The sequence below is a fragment of the Myodes glareolus genome, chromosome 11, assembly GCF_982192425.1.
Source record: "Myodes glareolus chromosome 11, mMyoGla1.1, whole genome shotgun sequence".
Lineage (NCBI taxonomy): Eukaryota > Metazoa > Chordata > Mammalia > Rodentia > Cricetidae > Myodes > Myodes glareolus.
Window position 1 is genome coordinate 45,872,582 of NC_142036.1, and position 23,619 is coordinate 45,896,200.

Here is a 23,619-nt window from a genome sequence, read left to right on the forward strand (position 1 = left end):
CCTTCGCTATAGCTGTTGCTCAGGGGTAGAGGACTTTTGTGGCATGTGGAGGCCCAGGGGTGGATCCCTAGTGCCTCCCAGGACAAGCAAGCAACAAATGAACATACCCCTGAGTCCACTTGTCCTTTGCATGTCACTAAAGGCCTAGCCTTCCGTGAGGGGCCTGTTTTCTCAGGCACTCACAGACGACCCTGAGTGGAGTGATGAGGAAATGAAGGCAGGGCAGACACCCATTTGGACAGTCGGGATCCAGTGGGCTGTGCTCACTCTACTGGAGCAATGCCAGCCTTGCAGCAGCGTGTGTAAGCACAGCAGTAGCTGAAGCACAGTGGGGAGTGGTTAGCTAGTCTGGGTAGAGGTTCTCTGCAGGGGTGCAGTCTCAGGTTTGCAGTCATCCAGGAGGAAACTACAGTTGCTAAGACTTTTGTTTAATAATTTATTTTCTGTATATGAGCATCTTGCTTGCATATATGTCTGCATACCACCTATATGCTTGTCAGCATTAGCACTGGACCAGAAAAAAAGAAAAAGGCTTTGCCATTCCTCTGAGCCTCACTGAGGAAAGGCTTTGCCACTCCCGTGAGGTGAAATATTGGGATCCTTCACATGGCTGTGTCCCTGTCAAACAGTCCACATTCACTCAGTACTTGTCCACTCCGTCCACATTCCCTCCTGGTTTCCTTGGCTCCCCATACTAAGCCTAGCTAGACTTTTTACTAAAACTGAATCTATAAAGCAGCTGCATGCCAGGCTCATGATAACCATAAGTGATCATATATTTTACTTGGACGGTTTTGTTGTTGTTGTTGCTTTCCAGACATTCTTTCTACCTTTAAATTTGACTAGATGGGGCTGGAGAGATGGCTCAGTGGTTAAGAGCACTAGCTGCCCTTCCAGAGGTTCTAAGTTCAATTCCCAGCAACTATGTGGCAGCTTACAACCATCTATAGTGGGATCTGATGCCCTCTTGTGGCATAAAGGTATGCATGCAGATAGAGCACTCATACACATTAAATAAACAAATAATCTTTTGCATTTGACTGATGAGGAAGCTGGAGAGATTATGCAAGCACATAAGTACCAGAGTTCAGATTCCCCAGTATCCACAGAAAGCTAGTTCTGGCAGCATTTGTGGTAACCCCAGTGATGTAGATAGAGTTTCAGAGGAACAGAGAGATATCCTGGGAGCTTGTAGCTAAAACAGAGAGCTGCTGGTTCAATGAGAGACTGTGCCTTAAAAAAAAAAAAAAAGGAAGAAGAAGAAGAAGAAAAGAAGAAAGATTGAGTGCTAGACCCCAACACATTCATACGTGTGTAGGCAAGCATATTCTCACGTGAGTGAACACATAACCCATACACACAAACAAAAGTTTAAAAAAAGATAAAATCTAGTGAAAGGTAAGGATGTAGTTTTTAGTGGTAGAGCGCTTGGCCTAGTATGTGGGAGGCTCTGGGTTCAGTTCCCAGCACCACACACATAAAGGTGTTGGGACTGAGGAAATAAAATTGGCTAGGTAAAAGGGGGTGTGGTGATATTCATCCATCATCCCAGCAGGGGAATAGGAGTTGATGACCAGCCCTGTCTACCTGAGAGCCTCTCTAAAAACAAAGCAGTAGGATTTGATGAGGGAGTCAGGCAGGAGAGTGCTAGCTTAGGTAGGACTGCTCTTACTCAGGGCTGCTTCAGTTCAGGCTTCAGTTTGCACCACTGAGCTTCTTTGCCACTTGTGGTTGAAAGTGTGGTCTCTGCGTGGGATTCTTAACACCTTGCCTAAGGAAGCAGAGGAGGCAAGAAATGGGTGAGGTGGAAAGTGTGGGTGAGGGGTGGGACTTCCCTATTCACACTTATGGCAGCTCTGCCACTGTGATTCACCTCCGTGACTTTGGAGTTTGCTGCAAATCATCATGCTCAGTGTTAAGGTCACTGCTGCTAACCCCAAGACACTTGACAGGCCGCTGTGCATTCCAGCGACTCAATACTTGGTACAATTAAATCATCCTGCAGATGCCCACAGTGATTAATGATGATGCTCTTTGGATGGTGACACAACACAAGCCCAAACTTTAAGCACAAAGGGACACACTTTGTTTTCAACTTAACAATTTTTTTCTTTTAAAATGTAAACATTTATTGTGTGTGTGAGTGCCATAGCATAGGTGTGGAAGACAATTTTCAGTAGTCCTTGTGGATTCCCAGGATTGAACTCAGGTTTGGAGGTCAGAGTCTGCCTGCTGAACCAGCTTACTCATTCTGAGCGCCTTTTTTTTTTTTTTTTTTTTTTTTTTTTGCCTGTTTGTTTATTTTGAGAAAGGGACTTGCCTAGCCTGGAATTATGTAGCACAGACTGGCCTCGAACTTCCAGAGATGTGCTCACCCGTGCCTCCTAAGTGCTGGGACTAAAGTTTAAAGTTATGTGCCACCACTCCCTGCCTGTCTCTCCCCACCCCCGTGCTCTAATTCGATTCCTGGCCAATGTTTTTTTAATCAGTAAGAAGGTTAGTAAGAGGTGTCCTCCATTGCTGCTTTTCTTTGCCATAAATATCTAGCCCATTGCATGAGTTCTTGTTTTCCTTTTCTATTGTGAAGTTTAAAAAACCCAGAATAAGGGAGTGGGGGGAGTGGGAGGGTATTGGGAGGAGGGGAGGAAGTGGAAATTTTTATAAATTAATAAAAAAAAAATTTTAAAAAGCCCAGAATATTTTATTACAGAAGTGTGTGTGTGTGTATGTGTACATGTATGCAGATTCCCATGGAGGGCATAAGCAGGTGTCAGATCACTGGAGTTAGAGTTAGAGGCATTTGTAAGCCGTCCAGTGTTCCAGTGTGGGTGCTGGGACTAGAACTCAAGTCCTCTTTAAGAGCAGTCTTAGCCTCTGAGCCATCTTTCCCACTCCATCTTTAGGATTTTTTTTTTCAATACAGGGTTTCTCCATGTAGCCTTTCTGTCTGGAGACCAGGCTGGTCTCAAACTCGGAGATCCACCTGCCTTTGTCTCCCAAGTACTGGGATTAAAGGCATGCGGCACCCATGCCCAGCAGAAGTTTGTGTTTTTTTGTTTTTTGTTTTTTTTTTCGAGACAGGGTTTCTCTGTAGCTTTGAATCCTGTCCTGGAACTAGCTCTTGTAGATCAGGCTGACCTCGAACTCACAGATACCCACCTACCTCTGCCTCCTGAGTGCTGGAATTAAAGGTGTGTGCCACCACTGCCCAGCTCCAACAGAAGTTTTTTCTTTAATTTTTTTATTGATATCTATTGAGCTCTACATTTTTCTCTGCTCCCCTTCCTATCTCTCCCTCCCCTCTTCAACCCTCCCCCAAGATCCCCATGCTCCCAACTTACTCAGGAGATCTTGTCTTTTTCTACTTTCTACTTCCCATGTAGATTATATCTATGCAAGTCTCTCTTAGTGTCCACATTGTTGTTGAGTTCTCTGGGATTGTGGTTTGTAGACTGGCTTTCTTTGCTTATGTTTAAAAACCACTTATGAGTGAGTACATGTGATAATTGTCTTTCTGTGTCTGGGTTACCTCACTCAAAATAATGTTTTCTAGCTCCATCCATTTTTCTGCAAAATTCAAGCTGTCGTTATTTTTTTCTGCTGTGTAATACTCCATTGTGTAAATGTACCACATTTTCCTTATCCATTCTCTGGTCAGGGGACATTTAGGTTGTTTCCAGGTTCTGGCTGTGACAAACAATGCTGCTATGAACATAGTTGAGCACATGTCCTTGTGGCATGATTGAGCATCCTTTGGATATATACCCAAAAGTGGTGTTACTGGGTCTTGAGGAAGGTTGTTTCCTAATTTTCTGAGAAATCACCACACTGACATCCAAAGGGGTTGTACCAGCTTGCATTCCCACCAGCAATGCAGAAGTGTTCCCTTTTCCCCACAACCTCTCCAGCATAAGTTGTTATCAGTGTTTTTGATCTTGGCCATTCTTTTCAGGTGTAAGATGAAATCTCAGAGTTGTTTTGATTTGCATTTCTCTGATGACTATTGAACATTTCCTTAAGTGTCTTTCAGCCATTTTAGATTCCTCTGTTGAGAGTTCTCTGTTTAGGTTTGTACTCCATTTTTTTTTTATTGGATTATGTGATCTTTTGGTGTCCAATTTCTTGAGTTCTTTGTATATTTTGGAGATCAGTCCTCTGTCTGATGTGGGGTTAGTGAAGATCTTTTCCCATTCTGTAGGCTGTCGTTTTGTCTTATTGACCATGTCCTTTGCTTTACAGAAGCTTTTCAGTTTCAGGAGGTCCCATTTATTAATTGTTTCTCTCAGTGCCTGTGCTGCTGGGGTTATATTTAGGAAGTGGTTCCCTGTGCCAATGCGTTTATATGTACTTCCCACTTTCTCTTTTGTAAGGTTCAGTATGTCTGGCTTTATGTTGAGGTCTTTGATCCATTTGGATTTGAGTTTTGTGCATGGTGATAGATATGGGTCTATTTTCATTCTTCTACATGTTGATTGATATCCAGTTATGCCAGCACCACCTGTTAAATATGCTTTCTTTTTTTCATTTGATATTTTTTGCTTACTTGTCAAAGATCAGGTGTTCGAAGATGTGTGGATTGATATCCGGGTCTTCTATTTGGTTCCATTGGTCCTTCTGTTCTTATGCCAATACCAGGCTGTTTTCCATATTGTAGCTCTGTAGTAGAGTTTGAAGTCAGGGATTGTGATGCCTCCAGAAGTTCTTTTATTGTACAGGATTGTTTTGGCTATCCTGGGTTTTTTTGCTTTTCCATATGAAGTTGAGTACCGTTCTTTCGAGGTCTTTGAAGAATTTTGCTGGGATTTTGATGGGCATTGCATTGAATCTGTCAGAAGTTTTTAATAATACAAAAAAGTAGAATAATGTAGTATTCTCATCTATAATTTTCTACATTTTCTTAGTTTTTCTTTTTAAAAAATATTTTTAAAAAATCCAGGCATATGCCTTATCATCTCTTAGTATAATATATTCCATACTGATAAAGACTTTTTAAAAAAATATAACCACAGCACCATTATTCCTATAAGATATAATAATTCCTTATTTAAATAATTCCTTATTTAAACTATATATAACAATCAGATTTAACAAAATGTTGATAACTTGTTAGATTTACTTTTAATCACATTTGTTTGCTTTTTTATTGAAAAGAGATTCTTTTCTTTTTTTTTTTTGTAATTTTATTAAATTATAAAAAGTTTCCATTTACGCCCCTCCTCCCAACACCCTCCCACTCCCCCCTCCCTCTCCTCCTCCCTCTTTGTCCCCAAGAGATTCTTTTCTTATGTAATATATCCTGATGATAATTTTCCCTCCCTCTGCTCCTCCCATTTTCTCCCCTTCCCCTTCTGTTTCTCATTAAAAAAGAACAGGCTTCTAAGAGATAGCATCTAAACATGATAAAATATAATGTAATGCAGCTAAAACTATCATATGGAAGATGGACATGTCAACTCTTTAGAAGGAAAAGAGTGCAAGGGCAGGCACAGGAGTCAGACCCAATCATTCCCACAGTCAGGAGTCCCATAAAAGTACTAAGCTGGTACCTGTGATCTACATGCAGAAGATGCGTGCAGACCCACGCAGGCCCTGTGCTTGCTGTTTCAGTCTCACTGAGCACATATGCTCCTTACTTAGTTGATTCGGAGGAAGTTGTTCCTGTGTCCTCCATTTCCTCGGGTTCTCACAATCGCTGAGGGATTCCCTGATCTTTGAGGGAAGGAATTTGATGGAGACTTCCTGTTTAGAGACCCTGTCCACATACTGTCTGGCTGTGGGTCTCTACATCTGTTCCTATATGCTGCTGGGAGAAGACTCTGATGAGTGGGTAAAGCACTTATCTATGAATATAGCAGAATATCATTAGGAGTCATTTTATTGATACTTCGTTTGTTTCGCCCTAGGTCTCTGGGATAGCTAATCTATGGTTTTTGGTCACCCTAGTAGTGTGGGATATGAGTTCCTTCTTGTAGAGTGTGCCTTAGATCAAATCAGACATTGGTTGGCTTCTCCCACAAGTTCTGTGCCACCATTGCCCTAGCGTATTTTACAGGTAGGACAGATTGTATGTCAAAAGTTTTGTGACTTGGTTGGTGTTGGTATCCACATTTCTCTTTTGGTAGCTTCCAGAGTACTTTCCCACACCAAACAGACTAGAAAGGTAGGTGTGAAAACTCCATGTAGGTACCAGCTTGACTTCTTCCTGTTCTGTGAGTTATGTGGTTGTTGCCCTTTTATAAGTTTGCAGAGAGCAACTTTTTATCATAGCAACAGACTAGGTGGTTTGGGGATTTCTGTAGGACCCCTTTGGCCAACAATTCAATTGAATGTGAACCCAATCCAAACCCACCGCTGGAAGTCTTCCCTGGCAGCAAGAGATGGCCAGTTGAGGTTCAGTATCCAACATCACTAGGAGTCCTTGTTAGTAACACCATCATAGATTCCAGACAGTTTCCCCTGCAGTAGGTTTCTACACAACCCTCGAATGCCCGCCAATTCCAGCCATTTCTGCCTGCACTCTCTTCTACCTCCTCTCCTCCCTACTTGGTCCTGCAGCTTGGGGTAAATGCAAAAGAACACAATTCCTGGATTGCATAATGAAAGTGTCTTTAGTTCTCTAAGAAACATCACAGTATTTTCCTAGTGGCTGTTCCATTTAACCTCCTATCAGTAGATGCTCAATCTTTGCTCATTTGGTGTTACCCAGATTTGAGTACTTCAATAAATACTATATTCTCTCTCTCTCTCTCTCTCTCTCTCTCTCTCTCTCTCTCTCTCTCTCAGTATATATATATACTGTATATATATATAATATATGTACACAGTAGTACCTAATTATTTTCATTTCCCCGGTAATGTGCTGCCTATTTTCCCTTTACTATTTTTTTATGAAGTATTTGTCATTCTAAAGTCAGATTGATTTTTTTATTATTATTATTATTTTAAGTGAGAGTTTATTTAGATTCAAAGTTCAGGGAAGGGAAGCCAAGACTGCAGGAGCTTGAAGTAGCTGTCACATGACATCTGCAGCTAGGAGGAAAGCAGTGAATGTGTTCAGTGCCTGCTACAGATACTCAGATTATTTTTCATCACCTGGTTCTAGGGAGCCCTTACAATTTGAGTAATTTATCAGATATGTCTGTAATTTTTTTCTTCTCTGTGACTTGTTTTGTTCTCCTAACAATTTAGTTCTTTTTCATTTTTACCATGTTGAAAAGAAGTGTCCCAAATACAGCCTAAGAGGTAACAACTTCCATAAAGTCACCCATGCATGGCTGTGGGGTACATGCAAAAATGTGCATGTGTAATAACGTTCAGGGTTTACTTTAATAAAGATTTTTATTTTTAATTTTGTGTATTCTATGCCTTTGTACACGAGTACATTGCCATGGGAGGCCACAAGAGGGTGGTGGATCCTTACAGGCAATCCTGAGTCAGCTGATGTGAGTACTGAGCCCTGAACTTTGTTCCTCTGTAAGAGCAGTCCCTGCTCTTAATCGCTTGGCCTTCTCTCCATCCCTGGCACTTTTTTTTGAAACTGATATTTTTATTTGTATTTTAATTTTCTGTTTAATTATTATTATTATTTTTTATCTTTATCTTATTTTTATTATTTTTTAGTTTTTCTTTGGTGGAGGAAAACTACAAGGGTAAGGAACAGATGAGGAGGAACTAGGAGATTGGGGTACATAATGTGAAATTCCCAAAGAATCAATAAAAAAAAGAATCAAAAAAAAATCTACATACTTTCTCCAGCCATTACTTACAGAACTTACAGAAGGTGTCCTAAGTAAGGGTGACTCTAAGGTACCAGCCACCAGCCTTTCACTTGTCCTTCCATGTCCCTTCATCCAACAACTAAGTACTGAAAACTTAACTCTATCAGAGACAGGTCATACTGAACTGGACTCACTCTGTAGACCCCATCCCTAGCACTTTTGGTTCACTCATTTAGGTGTGGGCAATTCTACAGAGAACAAAACTGCCAAAACTCCTTCTATTGTATAACTTTTAAAAAAGAAATGACACGGGGGCTGGAGAGATGGCTCAGCAGTTAAGAGCACTGGTTGTTCTTCCAGAGGACCTGAGTTCAATTCTCAGCAACCACATGGTGGCTCACAACCATTTGTAATGGGATCTGATGCCCTCTTCTGGTGTGCAGGTGTTCATACAGAGCACTCATACATAAAATATAAGTAAATAAATGAATTTAAAAAAAGGAAATGACACAAATGGGTAATGAATCACATATCTTTACACACAGCTTTTACCCTTAGCTAAGACCTTTGGATATCTCTGCGTTGGCTTAATGTTCTGTGACATGACCTTTTGTAGGTGTGCTTTAAGTGGTGCTAAGTACATAGTTAACACAGTGCAGCTTCACCGCTAGCTCAGCATCTATATAAAATTAAAGAGGTTCAGAGATGCTGTGATTTGCTTCTCTTGTAACTTAATTTAGGGGGGGCATAGTGAAGTTGTTATAAAAGTCAAATAGGAAGTGTGGGAGATACGATACAGCAGTTGTGAGCATTGAGTTCTCTTCCAGAGGACTCAAATTCAGTTCTCATCACCCATGTCAGGCAGCTCACAACTGTGTTATTCCAGTTCCAGGGAATCCAACACCTCTAGCTTTTGTAGGAAGCTGCACTCATGTGCACATAACTACATGCAGATATATATGCACCTACACATACTTTTAAAAAATCAAATAGAGTACTGGAGAGATGACTCAGTGGTTAAGAGCACTCACTGACTGCTCTTCCAGAGTTCCCAAGTTCAATTCCCAGCAACCACATGGTGGCTCATAACCATTCGTAATGAGAGTGGTGCCCTCTTCTGGCCTATAGGCATATATACAAGCAGAACACTGTTTATGTAATAAATAAAATCTTTTTGAAAAAAAAAATCAAATAGGAATGGGTATAATAAATAGTTTAGTGGTGAACACTTGAGACTTGATATATTACACAAGACTTTGCATTCAGGCTCCAGTACACATAACAGTGTGTGTGTGTGTGTGTACATATGTGTATACCAAGTGAGAAATGCAATCTAAACTTCTCTTGTTTTCTAGAAGTAATCTTTGCTAATAGTTTGTTCCTCCTTCCAGACACTTTTTAACACATCTACAAATATACAGAACAAGTATATTCTCATTCTCTAGGAGCTAGCTTATATAGTATGGCATTGCTTTTGCAATTCAGACACTGAGAATTACATAGAGGTAAGAGTCAGGCTTCCATGAGAACTAGGTTACATCAACCTCCTATTAGGGCCAAGCAGGCCCTTAGTTGTCTGTATACTGTCCCGTAGTTGCTAAGTCCACATCATAGATTGCTTTGCAAACTTTTATGCTAGAAATGCTATAAGAGTTTTTTGGTTGCAAAGCTGTAGAAACCAGTTCAAGTTCTATTGGTTATTCCCTGCTCCCTTCTGGAAAGACTTTACTAGAAAGATTCCAGATAGTAAACAAATATTTAAACACTAGATTTCTAGAAAGACAAGAGGAACAAAACGTATTGGGGTAGGGAGTGTGTTCTCAAGGTCAGTGCTTACCCATAATTTCTGTATTATCTGTTCGAGTCAAAACTTGGAAAAGGATAGGAATATAGTGGTAGAGCACTTGCCTAGTGTGCACAAGGCTCTGGGTTCTATCTCTATCACCACTAAAATACAGCAGTCAATCAGACAGCAAAAATAAAACTCAAAAAATTCCTGGGAGAATATGGGCAGTTTAGAGTTCATGTACCTCACAGATAAGAATTCTGGATTTGTGTGCTTTCTCAGAATCTTCTATAGTTGGGGAGGCATAGATTCAGAATGGATGGGAGTTGAGGCGGCAAAATAGTGTTAGCCTTGCAATATCAGTGATCTTAACCCTAGATTCTTGGTCCTTGCTAAAGGAGGAGATGACCGCCGAGTTCTGCTGTGGCACATGGAACAAGCTATCCATTCCAGGGTCAGTCCCATACAGCTGAAGGGAGAGCACCATTCCAACATTTTCTGCCTGGCTTTCAACAGTGGCAACACCAAAGTCTTCTCTGGAGGTAAGAAGAGAGACGCTACCTTGGGAGATTAGTTGAAAGAATGGTCAGATAACATATTTTTCTTCCTATGTCTTACTGAGCTGTGGAATTACTGCCTTCCCATAGTTTGTTTGAACATGTGAATTAAGGTTCCATCCTCCTTCTCCCTGCCCTCCATCCCTCTTTCCCTCCCTTCCTTGGTTCTTTCTTTGGCAGAACAGTCTTCATACAGAATACAGTAAGAAATAACCTTAAGTATATGATGCACTGATTTGTCTTTATGTTCTGTTTTATCTCTTCTGGGATTTTACTTTTTGTTGCTATTGTATTTATTTATTTTTAATTATTGCACATGTAGGTATGTGTACTCCTTCCATTTTTCATATAGCTTCCAGGAATCGAGCTTGTGTTACCAGGCTTGTGCTGCATGCAAGCTTTCAAGCTTTTCTTCTCTCTCTCTCTCTCTCTCTCTCTCTCTCTCTCTCTCTCTCTCTTTCTTTCTTTCTTTTGGCGGGGGGAGGGGTTTTTCTGCATAGCCCTGATTGTCCTGGAACTCACTCTGTAGACCAGGCTGGCCTCAAACTCACAAAGATCCGCCTGTCTCTGTCTCTGAGTGCTGAGATTAAAGGCATGCACCACCACTGCCCAACCTTTTTTTACCTCTTGACCCATCTTTCCAGCTATAAATTTTCATCTAAAAAGATTTGACCATGATTTTGTTTTGTGAGACAAGGTCTGAGAAATCTGAGGCTGAGCATGACATTGTACTCTCAGCCCGTGTCTGTCTCCTGGGTGTTGGGATTATAGGCATTTCCTGCCTTCCCTGCTTTCCATCTCTGTGCTGCTGCTGCGTGGTTGATGACTAAAGGTCTCAAATAGCTCAGGTTGACCTTAAACTCCTACTTCATAGGACTGTAGGTCAATAACATTAGGCTTGATTTAAAAAACCAAACCAAAACAAAAAACAAAACAAAAAACACCCCCCTTTTTATTGCATTTACTTATTTATTTGAGGAGCATGCCATAGGAAGTGTGTGGAGGTCAGAGGACACTTCGCTAAAGTTGTTCTCCCCTTCCACCATATGGGCTCTGGGAATCAAAAACTGGCCCAGCAGGCTTAATTTATATTTATTTTTATTTATATATATTATATTTATTACTATATTTTATATTATATAATATATATTATTTATATATAATTATTTATATATATATATATATTTTAAAAAATACATACTCTTCGTGTGTGTGTGTCTGCATGGGTGTATGTGCATGTGTAGAGGCCAAAGGAGAACATCGGCTCCTTCAGAGCGGAAGCTGTGAGTGTTTGGGGGATGTTTAGCTTGTTATGCAAGTTGCTGGAATTTGAGCTCCAGTTCTCATGATTGTATAACAAGCACTCTTAACCACTGAGCTATCATTTTATCCCCCACTATTTCATTTTTAAAGATACTTACAGTTGTGGCTCAATTTGATGTCCTGACTTATAAATGATTCTTGTTTGAAAGGTAGTTGTTAGGGTACAGTTGGAGTGACTGATAAGTCAATTTGGTAACGGCTATCTGACTACAGAATTTCTAGCCCTGACCTCTTTGTTAACTGCAGATTTTCCTGCTGAATGTCTTCCATATTTCAAAAGCATTTTAAATGCACTCAGCTGGTAGATCACTTGCCTAGTATATGCAAGATTATAAGTCACCTCAACATGACCAAAATAAGGGGGGAGGGAACAACAACTTTAAAAATCACAGTAAAAGAAACTGCTGAACACATACTTTCAACTTGTCAGAAATGCCATTTTGTATAAGGTTCATCTCTTGCATTGATTGATTTTGTTTTGTGGTAAGATCTCCTTAAGCAGCCCAAGCTGGCTTTAAGCATAAGAATCTCTGCCTTAGCCTCCTGAGTACCAGAAATCTAGGCATATGCCACCATGCCTGGTTACATGGTTCATCCTAATAGTGACCTTGAATTCACTGTGTAGACAGGGTTGGCCTTGAACTCCTGTCCTTCATATCCCGCCTTCTCAATTCTGGGACTACAGATGTCAGCGCTGTGCTTAACTCACCTTTCCAATGATCTTGAATTCATCCTCCAGCCTGCCTTTTTGGGTTTGTTTTTGTTTTTGTTTTCATGTTTTGTTTTGTTTATAGTCCGTCAGATCTCTCAATTCTTCAAGTCATTGCTTACACAAGTTTTCATTCAATTTCTGTGTTTTAGAATGGCTTCTTAATTTATTGTGTGTGCACAGTATGTGAAGGCACATTGTGTGTACAGAGGTAAAAGGGCAACTTTGTGAAGTTGCTCTTGTCCTTGTACCTTTATGTGAGTCCAGGGATCAACAGCACAAGTCACCATACTTGTGTGGCAAATCTGTTGTCCCAGCTATCTCTCCCATAAATTTTCATTAAAAAATATTTGATGCATGCCTTTCATCCAAGTACTCAGGATGCAGAGACAGGTAGATCTTTGAATTTGAGAACAGCCTGGTCTACAGAGCAAGTTCCAGGACAGTCCAGGCTAAACAGAAAAACCCTGTCTTCAAAACAAACCAAAATTGGCTGTGTTTTTCTTTGACTCTCTAATACTCACAGGATAAGGTCTGACCCAGCTGACCTGTCCAGCCTCATTCCCCTTGCCAACTATACCATTTGGTGTCTTAGGTGACATTGGGCTGCTTTATTTGACCCTGTTTCTCTCCACCTTTTAAAATTCCCTGAGGCAGGGTCTCACTATAGCCCAAGCTGACCTAACATGGTTTACCACTCACTGTTGAAGCCCAGACTGGCCTTGAACATAAGGAAGTCTTCCTGCCTCTGCTTCCTCAGTACTGGGTTTGTAAGTCTGAGCCACATGGCCAGTTTATCCTTAAACTGGGAGTTTAGAGTTGCTTGAATGTCTTTGATATCTGATTCTCTCGTATACTTTCTCTCTGTACATGAAGGGGATAATTGTCCCTAAAACTAAAAGTCCCATTTCCCCACAGCTCACCCCCCTCTTCCTCCTCCTAGTTTATATAATTGGACTAAGTTCTTTCCTTTTTTTTTCTTCTTTTTTCTTTTCTTTCTTTCTTTCTTTCTTTCTTTCTTTCTTTCTTTCTTTTTTTTTTTTTTTTTGAGACGGGGTGTTGGATTTTTGATACATGGTTTCACTATGTAGCTCTGGCTGTGTTAGAACTCACTTTGTAGACCAGGTAGTCTTGGTAGATCACAGAGATCTGTCTGCCTCTGCCTCCTGAGTGCAGGAGGGGGAGGGGTTTGAGACATGGTTTCTCTGTAGCTTTAGAGCCTGTCCTGGAACTGGCACTTGTACTTGTAGACCAGGCTGGCCTTGAACTCACAGAGATGTGCCTGAGCCTCCTGAGTGCTGGGATTAAAGGTGTGTGACACCGCCTGGCAAGGCTTTCAATTCATAAAGGATTGGACAGAATCTTATTCTCTTGTCCCCAGTGCCCCGCTATTTTGGGCACTTGGAAGTTATTAGTGTGAGTACTTATGTCATTCGTATGTACCCACTGGAGAATTTATAGCTAGCGCTTTGAAAGTTGAGATGACTTAGACCACATCCTTACTGCTATTTTTGCTGTCTATTTTAGATGGCTTTGGGCTGTTCATCTGAGAGTGGAATATGTCTTTCGTTTTACACATGCTTGCTTTAATTGTTTTTGGCTTTATAAACCATTTGAAGGCATATCATGAATAGTGTTTTAGATTTTTTAGAATAAGAATATAGAGAGAGTTGTAGAAGAAAGCTCTTCCATCACTTAGGATCACACTCACCAGATTTTAATGCTATGAAGGATTAGGTAGAAACAACATTTATTGGAGGCCTATCAAGTTCAGCCTGATTCTGAGTGCTTTTATAGGCTCATTTCCTTGTAATAGCCCAGCAAAGTAGGTGGTTATATTATCCCTGTGTTCACGTGGACTGCAGAAGCCTAATTAGTTGTTAAGAGACTGTATTCTAAGTCTTAGCAGCTGATGGTTGCTTTGCCCCAGGGGTGAGTGGGTTAGTGTGGATAAGTGAAATGATTGTCCACTCTTTTCCTGAATGGCTAACGGTTTATTTTGGTCTAATCTCCTGAATAATGTATTCTAAGAAAGTTACCAGGTTTTACTTGCTCTTTTTAAACAAACAAAACAAAAAACTCGGTAAAGACTGTTCTGCCCTTAATTTTTTTTTAGAGAAAATATGTGACTTGTTGAGGCAGTTTCTCACTTATCCTAGGCACTCTGAGCCTCCTCATTCTGCCCCTCCACCCACCATGTGTTGGGATTACAAGCAGGTATATTATGCCTGACCTCCTAAATTGTCTTCATATTTTTTTTCTAACTTAACATTCCTATTTTGTATTTTGAGTGTGTTGATACTTTGTGTGTATGTGTGTGTGTGTGTGTGGAGAGAGAGAGAGAAGAGAGAAGAGATAGAGCGCGTGAGCACATGCATGCGTGCACATGTGTGCACCAGCTCAATACACATGCCATGGCACATGTGTAGGATGACTTTCAGGAATTAGTTTTTCTTCTTTAGCCATGGGTTCTAGGGAATCAAACTTAGGAAATAAGTTTTCAAGACAAGAGCTTCCGCCTGCTGATGCTATTCATAATTTTTTTTTTCTGGAAACTTTAAAATCCCATATTGTCATGTGGAAGGGATCACGTTGCAGGAATTATGAAATGTCTGTCTTTTTCCTTTGTAGGAAATGATGAGCAAGTTATCCTCCATGATGTTGAAAGGTAAATAGATTATTGGTATGATGATGACTGACCATTTTTTAGATGAACAGAGGCAAATATCTCCTTAGACGTGGATTTTAGTTTTTGAAGAAAATAATATGGAACCAATATAGTTTTCTGAAAAAAGAAAATGATTCCTATAATAGTTTGAGGAAATTTCATATTTAAAAAAAGAAAAAGATTTGCAGAGTTGACATATAAATACAAGAGATAAAAGGGAAAGATTTTTCTCCTTTATTATATTTATTTGCTTAATATTTATTACTTATACACAATAAAAATTAATAGTTGATAGTAGCTAATATTTATTGAGTTCTTACTATCATGTTCCAGGCCCTGTTAAGAGCTTTTTCTGCATCCAGTTATTTAACCATCACATTCATTTTGTGAGGGATACTGCTGTGATATCCATGACAGGAGGGTGCAAAGGCCCAGAGTTGTTAGGCACTGGGTTCTGGCTAGCTCAGAGCTGTGCTGTTAATCACCATGCAAGTCTGCTGAGAGCTCTCTACTTCTGCTGTTACCAGGTCTGGCTGCCTTTAAACTCCTCCTCTGTTTTGGGAAATCTCGTACCACTTTCACCTCTCCATACAAGTAGATGAGTTTGCGACAAATAGAAACATGAGCTATGCTTAGTATGAAAATTAGGAAATTTATAAAGGTAATAATACCTTTAAATGTATACATAGATATTTTATGTACATACATTATATATTTATTTTTTCATTTGAGCATTGCACTAATTAGCTAATTCAATATCTTGTTGGTTTACCAAAGTTGACTTTGTCTTGGGAATGAGAGAAACTGAATCCTAGCTAGGTACCATAGGGCTGGGACTCTGCACCTTGTCTGTGTGTGTGTTTGTGCCAATTGCTTCTCTGTTCTGTTTCTCAGCAGTGAGACCCTGGATGTGTTTGCTCATGAAGATGCAGTGTATGGCTTGTCAGTGAGCCCAGTGAATGACAACATTTTTGCCAGCTCTTCAGATGATGGCCGGGTTCTCATTTGGGACATCCGGGAGTCTCCCCATGGAGGTAGGCCACTGTGTAATAAATTGTTGGGTTATGCTCAATAGTGTGATAGCAAGTTCATTGTGTGTTTGCTTTATAATCTGTGTGTGAGTTACAGCTAGGGAAGAGAAATCTGGTACTCTGGATAAGTGACACTGGAGGGCCCATCTTGCCCCAGGTAGTCAGAAGTAGACCACATTTACCAAACATTCTACAGCTGTCTGTGACTGCACAGACCCTGTCCCTTGGCACTCAGTGGTCCCAGAATATGTGATGCTTCATTGTGGGGGTAGCTGCCAAAGACTCCTCTTTTGTGGTGCTGGTCCACACTTTGTGGATTGTTTGCAGAGAAGAGGGACACTGTGTACTTCTTGTTTCAAGGCCCCACAGACTCTCACCTTAACTCCATGTGGGTAAGTGTTGGCAAGTACACTCTTGTCTCCTCCTCCACTTTACAGTTGCTGACTGAAGGACTTATTTTATCACCTCTGAGGTTCTTCAGGAAATGTATCTTCTTAGCTTATATCCTGCAGAGGGAAATCTCGTACTGTTTTTTCTGATTCTACCACCATGCCCACTTCTGTCCTTAGTTTGATTCAGTAATGATCAAACTAGTAACCTGTGAATCCACAGTTACTGTCTCGCCTTCTTTGGCAGGCAGGACCAGGTCTGTATTTGCTCATATATCAGACCTTTACAGGTTCAGGATGACAAAGAAGCCTGTCCTTGGTCAGCAGAGCTGGTCACAACAGACAGTATCTGTTGCTGCATTTCTGGGTGCTTGTATGTATACTGATCCCTTTTCTGCATGCTCTATTCCTGAGGTGTCTGAGTGCTTCCCCTGTCCAAGGCCCTGAACATGACTTATTTGGAAACCATAGATAATGAAGTTATTTTTGTCTTTATTTGATTGTAGCAGATCTTAGAGGAGTATGTTAGTTCCATGTAGCAAAGTGATTCTTTCCTCACCAGGAACTGTAATTTATGCAAAGGGTGCAGGAGTTCCAGGTCAAGTTGATTAGGAATTGACTGGATTCAAAGGCAGCTCAAGTGTTAAAGTTTAAAACGAAAACATATTGTGGGTATATAATGCAGGCTGGCTTTGACCTTACAATTCTTCTCCCTCAGTTACAGAAAAGGGGGACTAGGCTTTTTTTTTTCCCCTTGAGGCAGGGTTTTTCCTGTCTAATAGCTGCCTGTCCTAGAACTAGCTTTATAGACCAGGAACTCACAGACATGTCCCCTGCCTCTGCCTCCCAGGTGCTGGAATTAAGGGTGTGTGCCACCATCGCCTGGCTCAGGCTTCTTTTGGATACTGGGAGTCAAACACAGTTCTGTCCATTTGGGGAGCATCGTGAACCAGAAGGGGAACTGCACTGGTGCTTTGCTTTGTCTCAGGTTTCCACTGTTTCACTTTGTCTTCATTAAATCTATTTATTATAAAACTTTCAATTTTTTAAATATTAAAGGTATAATAACTTTGCCAGAAGTTGTGAAATTTTCTAGCAGAATTCATCTTTTGTTTTGTAAACAGCACACTTTTCCCTTTGAAACACTAGGGTCTGAGTATTACAGTTTAAAGTTTGGCTATGTGCATTTAATTGGTATTGGAGGCTTAGGGAGATGTGGAGGTGCTTGTGAGGTGTTCACTACACAGGAGGGGAACCACCTTTCATTTACTCCTGCTCAACTGCCTGCCCTCATAGACGGTGTCTCGTTTCTGTCTTCACAGAGCCCTTCTGCCTGGCAAATTATCCATCAGCCTTTCACAGTGTCATGTTTAACCCCGTGGAGCCCAGGTTATTGGCCACAGCCAATTCAAAGGAAGGCGTGGGACTATGGGACATTAGAAAACCTCAGAGGTAAGCCCCAGATGAGAAAGTACTTCAGCCTTTGCCTTCTTCATTTCTCAGGGAGTGAGTCAACCTGCAAGTGTTGCAAGAACTTGTGTAGCAGCTAAGCTCAATTAAGGATCTTTTTTATTTATTTTTTCTTCTTTCTGTGTTCTTCTGTCTTGTTTTTCAAGACAGCCTTTTTTTCTGCATTACCCTAGTTGTCCTGAAACTCTCTTCGTAGACCAGGTTGGCCTCAGACTTACAGAGATCCATTTGTCTCTGCCTGGGGTTAAAGGTGTGGGCATCTCTTAACCTGTCCTGATTCACTTTCCTTTCTGTGGAGTCAGAAGTTGTAGTCTGAATCCTAGACCGAGTAGTTACTGAGCAATTGTGTGAAGGGGTAAACACCTCCCTTCAGTGCTTCCGGACTTGCACAGGAGCTCTTCTGGGTAGGGGTTCATTGCCACGTTCATTGCCACAGAGCTAGGTAGGTTTTTTTTTTTAAAAAAAAACAAACAAACTTTTTTTTTTGGTTAAGATTTAAGATTCATTTATAATGTATGCAGTGTTTTGCCTGCACACTAGAAGAGGGCATCATATCTCATTATAGATGGTTGTGAACCACAGTGTGGTTGCCTGGGAACTGAACTCATACCTTAAGATTCATTTATTATGTATGCAGTGTTCTGCCTGCACACCAGAAGAGGGCATCAGATCTCATTATAGATGGTTGTGAGCCACTGTGTGGTTGCTGGGAATTGAACTCACGACCTTTGGAAGAGCAGCCAGTGCTCTTAACCCCTGAACCATCTCTCCAACCCCTGAGCTAAGGTTTCTTAACTTCAGGCCACAGGGTGTCCCTCAGTACACTTTAGTAGATCTGTGAACTCCTAAAATTATATGGAAATTATATATTTTCTATTCAGTAATGTAGTTTTTGAGAGGGAAATTGGTTCACCTGTTTCATTCCCTTAACAGGACTAGAGACAACAACAAAAAGTTAATGACTGAGACTATGGGGTTTTGGGGAGCTAGCTTGTTTCTTCTGTTTTTATTATTAAAAAGTACACTGGCCCAGTCCCAACTTGATCAGGCCTTCGATGGGGTTGAAGATTAGATAGTTGTAGTTACTATCCAAAAAGAAGACAGGCTCTTTAGTTTCTTAGGTTTAGTTAGTTCTGTCATCGCATGGTGTTTCTGAACAATGGCTCTAGCTCATCCATTCTACAAAAGGCAGAATGTGAACTGCCTATGCCAGCCTGTTCCCAGCCTGCCTTCTGCTCCACTTAGAGTTGCAAGTGGCCATCTTGCTTCTTTGAGCTTTGAACTTTGATCTTCTTGTCTTTACCTCCAAGTGATTACAAATGTGTATCACCATGCCTAAAGAAGGTGTTTTTGATTTAAAAAAAATTCAAATTTTTACCATTACCACCAAAGGCTACAGTGACTTACAAATCTACTAACTGTAATAGTTGCTATATGTTTTTCCAGACCTGTGTCAGCAAACTGATGCTAGTCTTCTGGAGGAAAATGATATTTATTGTTTTTATTTCTTTAGTTATGGCTGGACTTTTGTGTTTTTTCTCATAGCCTATAGTTTTGTTTTTTTTTTTAAAGCACATATTAAAGAAAAGCATCTAATAGGACCAGTGGCAGTCTAGCCTAATTCTATTTTTGGCAGCAGTGGAGCACAGGCCTATGGGAGCAAGGTCTTTGCCTTGCTATTTCAGCCCTTCTAATGCTGTACAAGGCTTTGTTGGTGCCAGGTAGAAAGGGGCGTGGCATACTCTGAGAAGTCCTCTTAATTTCACATACCCTGGAATTAGGGATTCAATTACAGCTCTTCTTCTGTTTGAATTCCCTTAGTACAAGTTGTGTAAAGGAGAGGGAGGGAGGCTGTCAGTCTTTTCCTTGTAGGATTAATTATGCTGAGTTGCAGTAGATAATTTGTTTCTTGAATACAACTCTCTAGAAACCCCAACCCAGATCTTTGGATAGTTTGGAGTCCCTCAGGAGGACAAGCTTTAAGCAGGATAGGCTATTTCAGAGATATTTATAGAAAGTTGTTTTAGGAGTCTTGTAAACCCCTTATAATTGCAATTAAAATTATATGTAGTAGTCTTAGAGAGTAAATGAAAATTTTTTTTTTCACTAGCACAAAAAGATTTTACTTGGTGTTGTGGCACACACCCTTAATCTCAACACTTGGGAATCAGAGGCAGGTGGATCTCTCTGAGTTGGAGGCCTGTGGTGTTCCAGGCCAGCCAGGGCTATATAATGAGATATATTACAGTTTCGTTTGTGGTTTGTTTTTGTTGTTGTTTTAAAGAAAGAAAAAGCTTTTATTGAGACCTCAGCCCAGAAAGGACAAGTTGCTTACCCTTAGGAGTCTAGGTTTGGTCTGCTGTGGTCTGTACTGGGTCTTTATCATAAATTATTTCCTGTGGGTGAATTCAGGATCTACTCTGAATGGCTGGCTGTTGGACTCCTAGAGATAGTCTCCTTAAAGCCATGAGGATGCCCTCCTGAATATCTGTTCCTCTCAGCCCAGCGTATGAATATTAAGTTGTTGGTTTTTTTTGCCTTCTCCTAAACCAGACTGATCTACTTTAACCTGAGCCTGTAGGTGTATGGACACAGTCATTCTGTTCCACCACTGCCCTGAAATAAACCCATTAGAGGGCTGGTTGGCAGAATAAAATGTTAGCGGTGGACAAGACTTGAGTTAGCATCTGGTCCAACCTAAGAGAACCTAAGTGGGGGCCGGGCGGTGATGGCGCACACCTTTAATTCCACCACTCGGGAGACAGAGGCAGGTGAATCTCTGTGAGTTCAAGGCCAGCCTGGTCTCCAGAGCTAGTTCCAGGACAGGCTCCAAAGCTACAGAAAAAAAACCCTGTCTCGGGGGGAAAAAAAAAAAAGAATTGAGAGAGAGAGAACGAGAATGAAAACCTGAGGGAAGAGGGAAAAGGCTGCAGAGCTTGAGTGCTGCCGTGCTGTCTGGACCCTTCAAACTGAGTGTAGAGCTAGGCCAGTGGTTTCTTTGTGCAGTCCTGGCTGTCCTGGAACTCGCTCTGGCCTCGAATTTATAGATTCCCCTTCTTCTGCCTCCTGAGTGCTGGGATAAAAAGTGTGCTGTTGCGGACACTACTTGGCTTGTTTCTTTTCTTTTCGTTGTTGTTTTCAGACAGGGTTGTACAGTCCAGGCAGGCCTCAAATTTGCTGCCTCTCTGAGGATGATCTTGAACTCCTGGTTCTGCCTTTGTCTCTTTACAGGCCTGTGCTACCATATGTGACTATAGTCTAAGTTTTGTTTTATGTTTGTTTTTAGTATTATCCATATATATATATATATGAATGTTTTGCATATGTATATATGCACATATGTGCTTCTCTTTTGAAAAATCAAAAGATTTTATATATCATTGAACCTTTATTTCTGTACTAAGAGCCAAAACTGAGTTAAAGGTTCTCCTTTAAACTTCTTGGTGTAATCAGGGTCCTACCACTTTTAGAAAGGCAGGCCGGCTTGTTGGGGTATCTGTCCTGCCCGGTACCCTACAGCCAGCATATCCCAAAGAAAATCACACACAAGACTCCATAAGATTATAAACTGATTGACCCATTAGGTCAGGCTTCTTATTAGTCCTTGTAACTTATATTAATCCATTATCATTATCTATGTTAGCCATAATGGCTCAGTACCTTTTCCAGCTGGGCAGCTTACATATTGCTTCTTCAGTGATCTGGGCAGGAATGGAGAAGGAGCTTCCTGCTTCCCAGAATACTCCCAGTCTCTTTGCGCCACCTCTACTTCCTGTCTGGCTATCCCGCCTATACTGCCTGACTGGCCAATCAGTGTTTTATTAAAATATGATTGACAGAATACAGACAATTCTCCCGCATCAACCACTTTTTTTTTTAAGAATCTATTTATTAGCATCAAGGAAGACTGCAATCTCACTCAGAGGTTGCATTTGTTGGGAGAAGCTTCATACGCTTTAGCTGAAAGTCCCAGGTCCTGTGCTTTTTGCCTTTTCTAGGAAATGCATCCCCAGAAGATGCAAAGCCGTTTTCATTCTCTTTTTGTTAAATATTATCTAGAATCCTGTTGCCTTTTATGATTTTATCAGTCTGGAATTCAACTTTCATGTTTTAAGTTCAAGGCTCAGCCTCTCTCACATACACAGACAAACTTGACTCCGTCTTTAGGATTTCTACCCTCTGACTGGGCCCATGGCTGCATGCTCCATTTCTTTTGTATTTTCCCTTATTTATGTGAGCCCTTCAATAAATTATCTTTCTTCTGCCACACAAAAGATCCATTTATTTATTTGTTAATTTATTTTCTTTTATGTGTATGGATGTTTTGCCTGCATGTGTGTCTGTGCACTCTGTGTGTGCAATGCCTGTAGAGGAGGGCATCAAATCCACTGGAACTGTAGTTAAATATGATTGTTAGTTGCCTTGGAGGGGCTGAGAATAGAACCCAGGTCCTCTAAAAGAACAAGCAAAGCTCTTAACCACTGAGCCATATATCTAGCCCAGTTCCACCACTTCCTGAAGGCTTAATATTAATCTTAAACCCTCAGATTACTTGCTTGATCCTAAATTGGAAAGTTCAGCTTTAGGCGTCTGGGCAGTGATGACTGGGCCATAGGGAGGGGAAACTTGTGTAACTGACTAAAGGAGAGACCTTCACACCTATGAACATATTTTACACAGTCAAACAAGATGTCATTGGTTCCATTTCGATATTTCTGATCCATTTCCACAACCTCCCTCCTTTGTCAGTGCCAACATTCCACTTACAACATGCTCGGACTGTTGCAGCAGCCGTGGGCTAGTTTCAGAACTGCGGTCCTCTACTGTCTAGAGAATGGAGAGAGAGCAAAGCTTTCCTCATGCTCTGCCTGCTGTAGTGGTCTCCTCACCCCCCCCCCATCTCTTTCCCTTCAGTCTTTTTAGATTCTGTCAGGAACTGTTTTATGCCAAGTAACTTTGACAAGGATAATGAGAAAGTGGTTCTTTCTCACTTAATAATAGAAGTAGGCAAATCAGAAATTCCTTTTAAGATTTACCTTAGTAGATGATATTTTAGGCATTGTATAAATGACCTGTGGAAAAATGGGCAGTGAGAAAGTACAGATTCCTACTTGTGAGTTAGTTTTTGTCAATCTGACACAAAGCTAGACTTACCTGGGAAGAAGGAACCTCAGTTACAGAACCTCCTCCATCAAACTGACATGTGAGCAGTTTTCTTGATTGTTGATAGATATAGAAGGTCCCAGCCTGCTGGGGTGGTATAACCCTGTGCAGGTCCTGGGAAGAGGTGTAAGAAAGGGATTCTGAAACAACCCAGTAAGCAGCAGCCCTCTGTGGTCTCCCTTCAGTTCCTGCTCTGGAGTCCTCACTGGCTTTCCCTGCGGATGGGTCTGTGAGCCAAGTAAACCCTCTCCTCCCCAGGCTGCTTTCAGTGCTGTGTCACAGTAACAGGAGCAAGCATGGCCACCACTGTCAGAGAAAGTTCCCCGTAGGACCTGGTCTGGCTCTTGGGATGCCTAGGTCGACGTGTCTGCTCTTTGGGACCTGTGTCAATCCTACTTCAATAGAGACTGAAATAGATGTATCTCCTTGCCTTCTGGGCCAGCCGAGAAATGTCTGTCATATTGCATTTGAGGGTTCCTCATATAAAATGTTAAAACCTGGCATCCAACATCAAAGCCTTTGGTATTTGCTTCAACTTAAAAGAATGAGACTGCCCTGATCCCTCTTTCCCTATCAAAGTAGACAAAGAATTTGAAACAGGGTCTTACTATGTTGCTCTGGCTGGCCTGGAATTCACAATATTGACCAGAGATGTGCCTGCCTCTGCTTCTGCTTTCCAAGTGCTGGAATTAAAGGCATGTACAACCATGTCCAGCCAAGTGGACAGATTTCTTAACTAAGCAGCTGAACACTCTGCCCCTCAGGCACTTGAATCCATACACATCTACATACTCACACTTGCATA

The 23,619-nt window shown here is 41.1% G+C and overlaps 1 protein-coding gene across 2 annotated transcripts in view; it reads left to right on the forward strand.

Moving 5' to 3' along the window:
- The window catches only part of Dcaf5 (DDB1 and CUL4 associated factor 5), a 114,642-nt gene that overhangs the window by 31,600 nt on the left and 59,423 nt on the right, over window positions 1–23,619 (forward strand). For both annotated transcript variants that reach the window (XM_087911697.1, XM_087911698.1), the window contains exons 2-5: window positions 9,903–10,046; window positions 14,725–14,761; window positions 15,656–15,795; window positions 17,504–17,633. In XM_087911697.1, coding sequence (XP_087767823.1) covers window positions 9,935–10,046; window positions 14,725–14,761; window positions 15,656–15,795; window positions 17,504–17,633 — 419 coding nt within the window. In that variant the 5' untranslated portion in view covers window positions 9,903–9,934. The remainder of the gene's footprint in view (window positions 1–9,902; window positions 10,047–14,724; window positions 14,762–15,655; window positions 15,796–17,503; window positions 17,634–23,619) is intronic.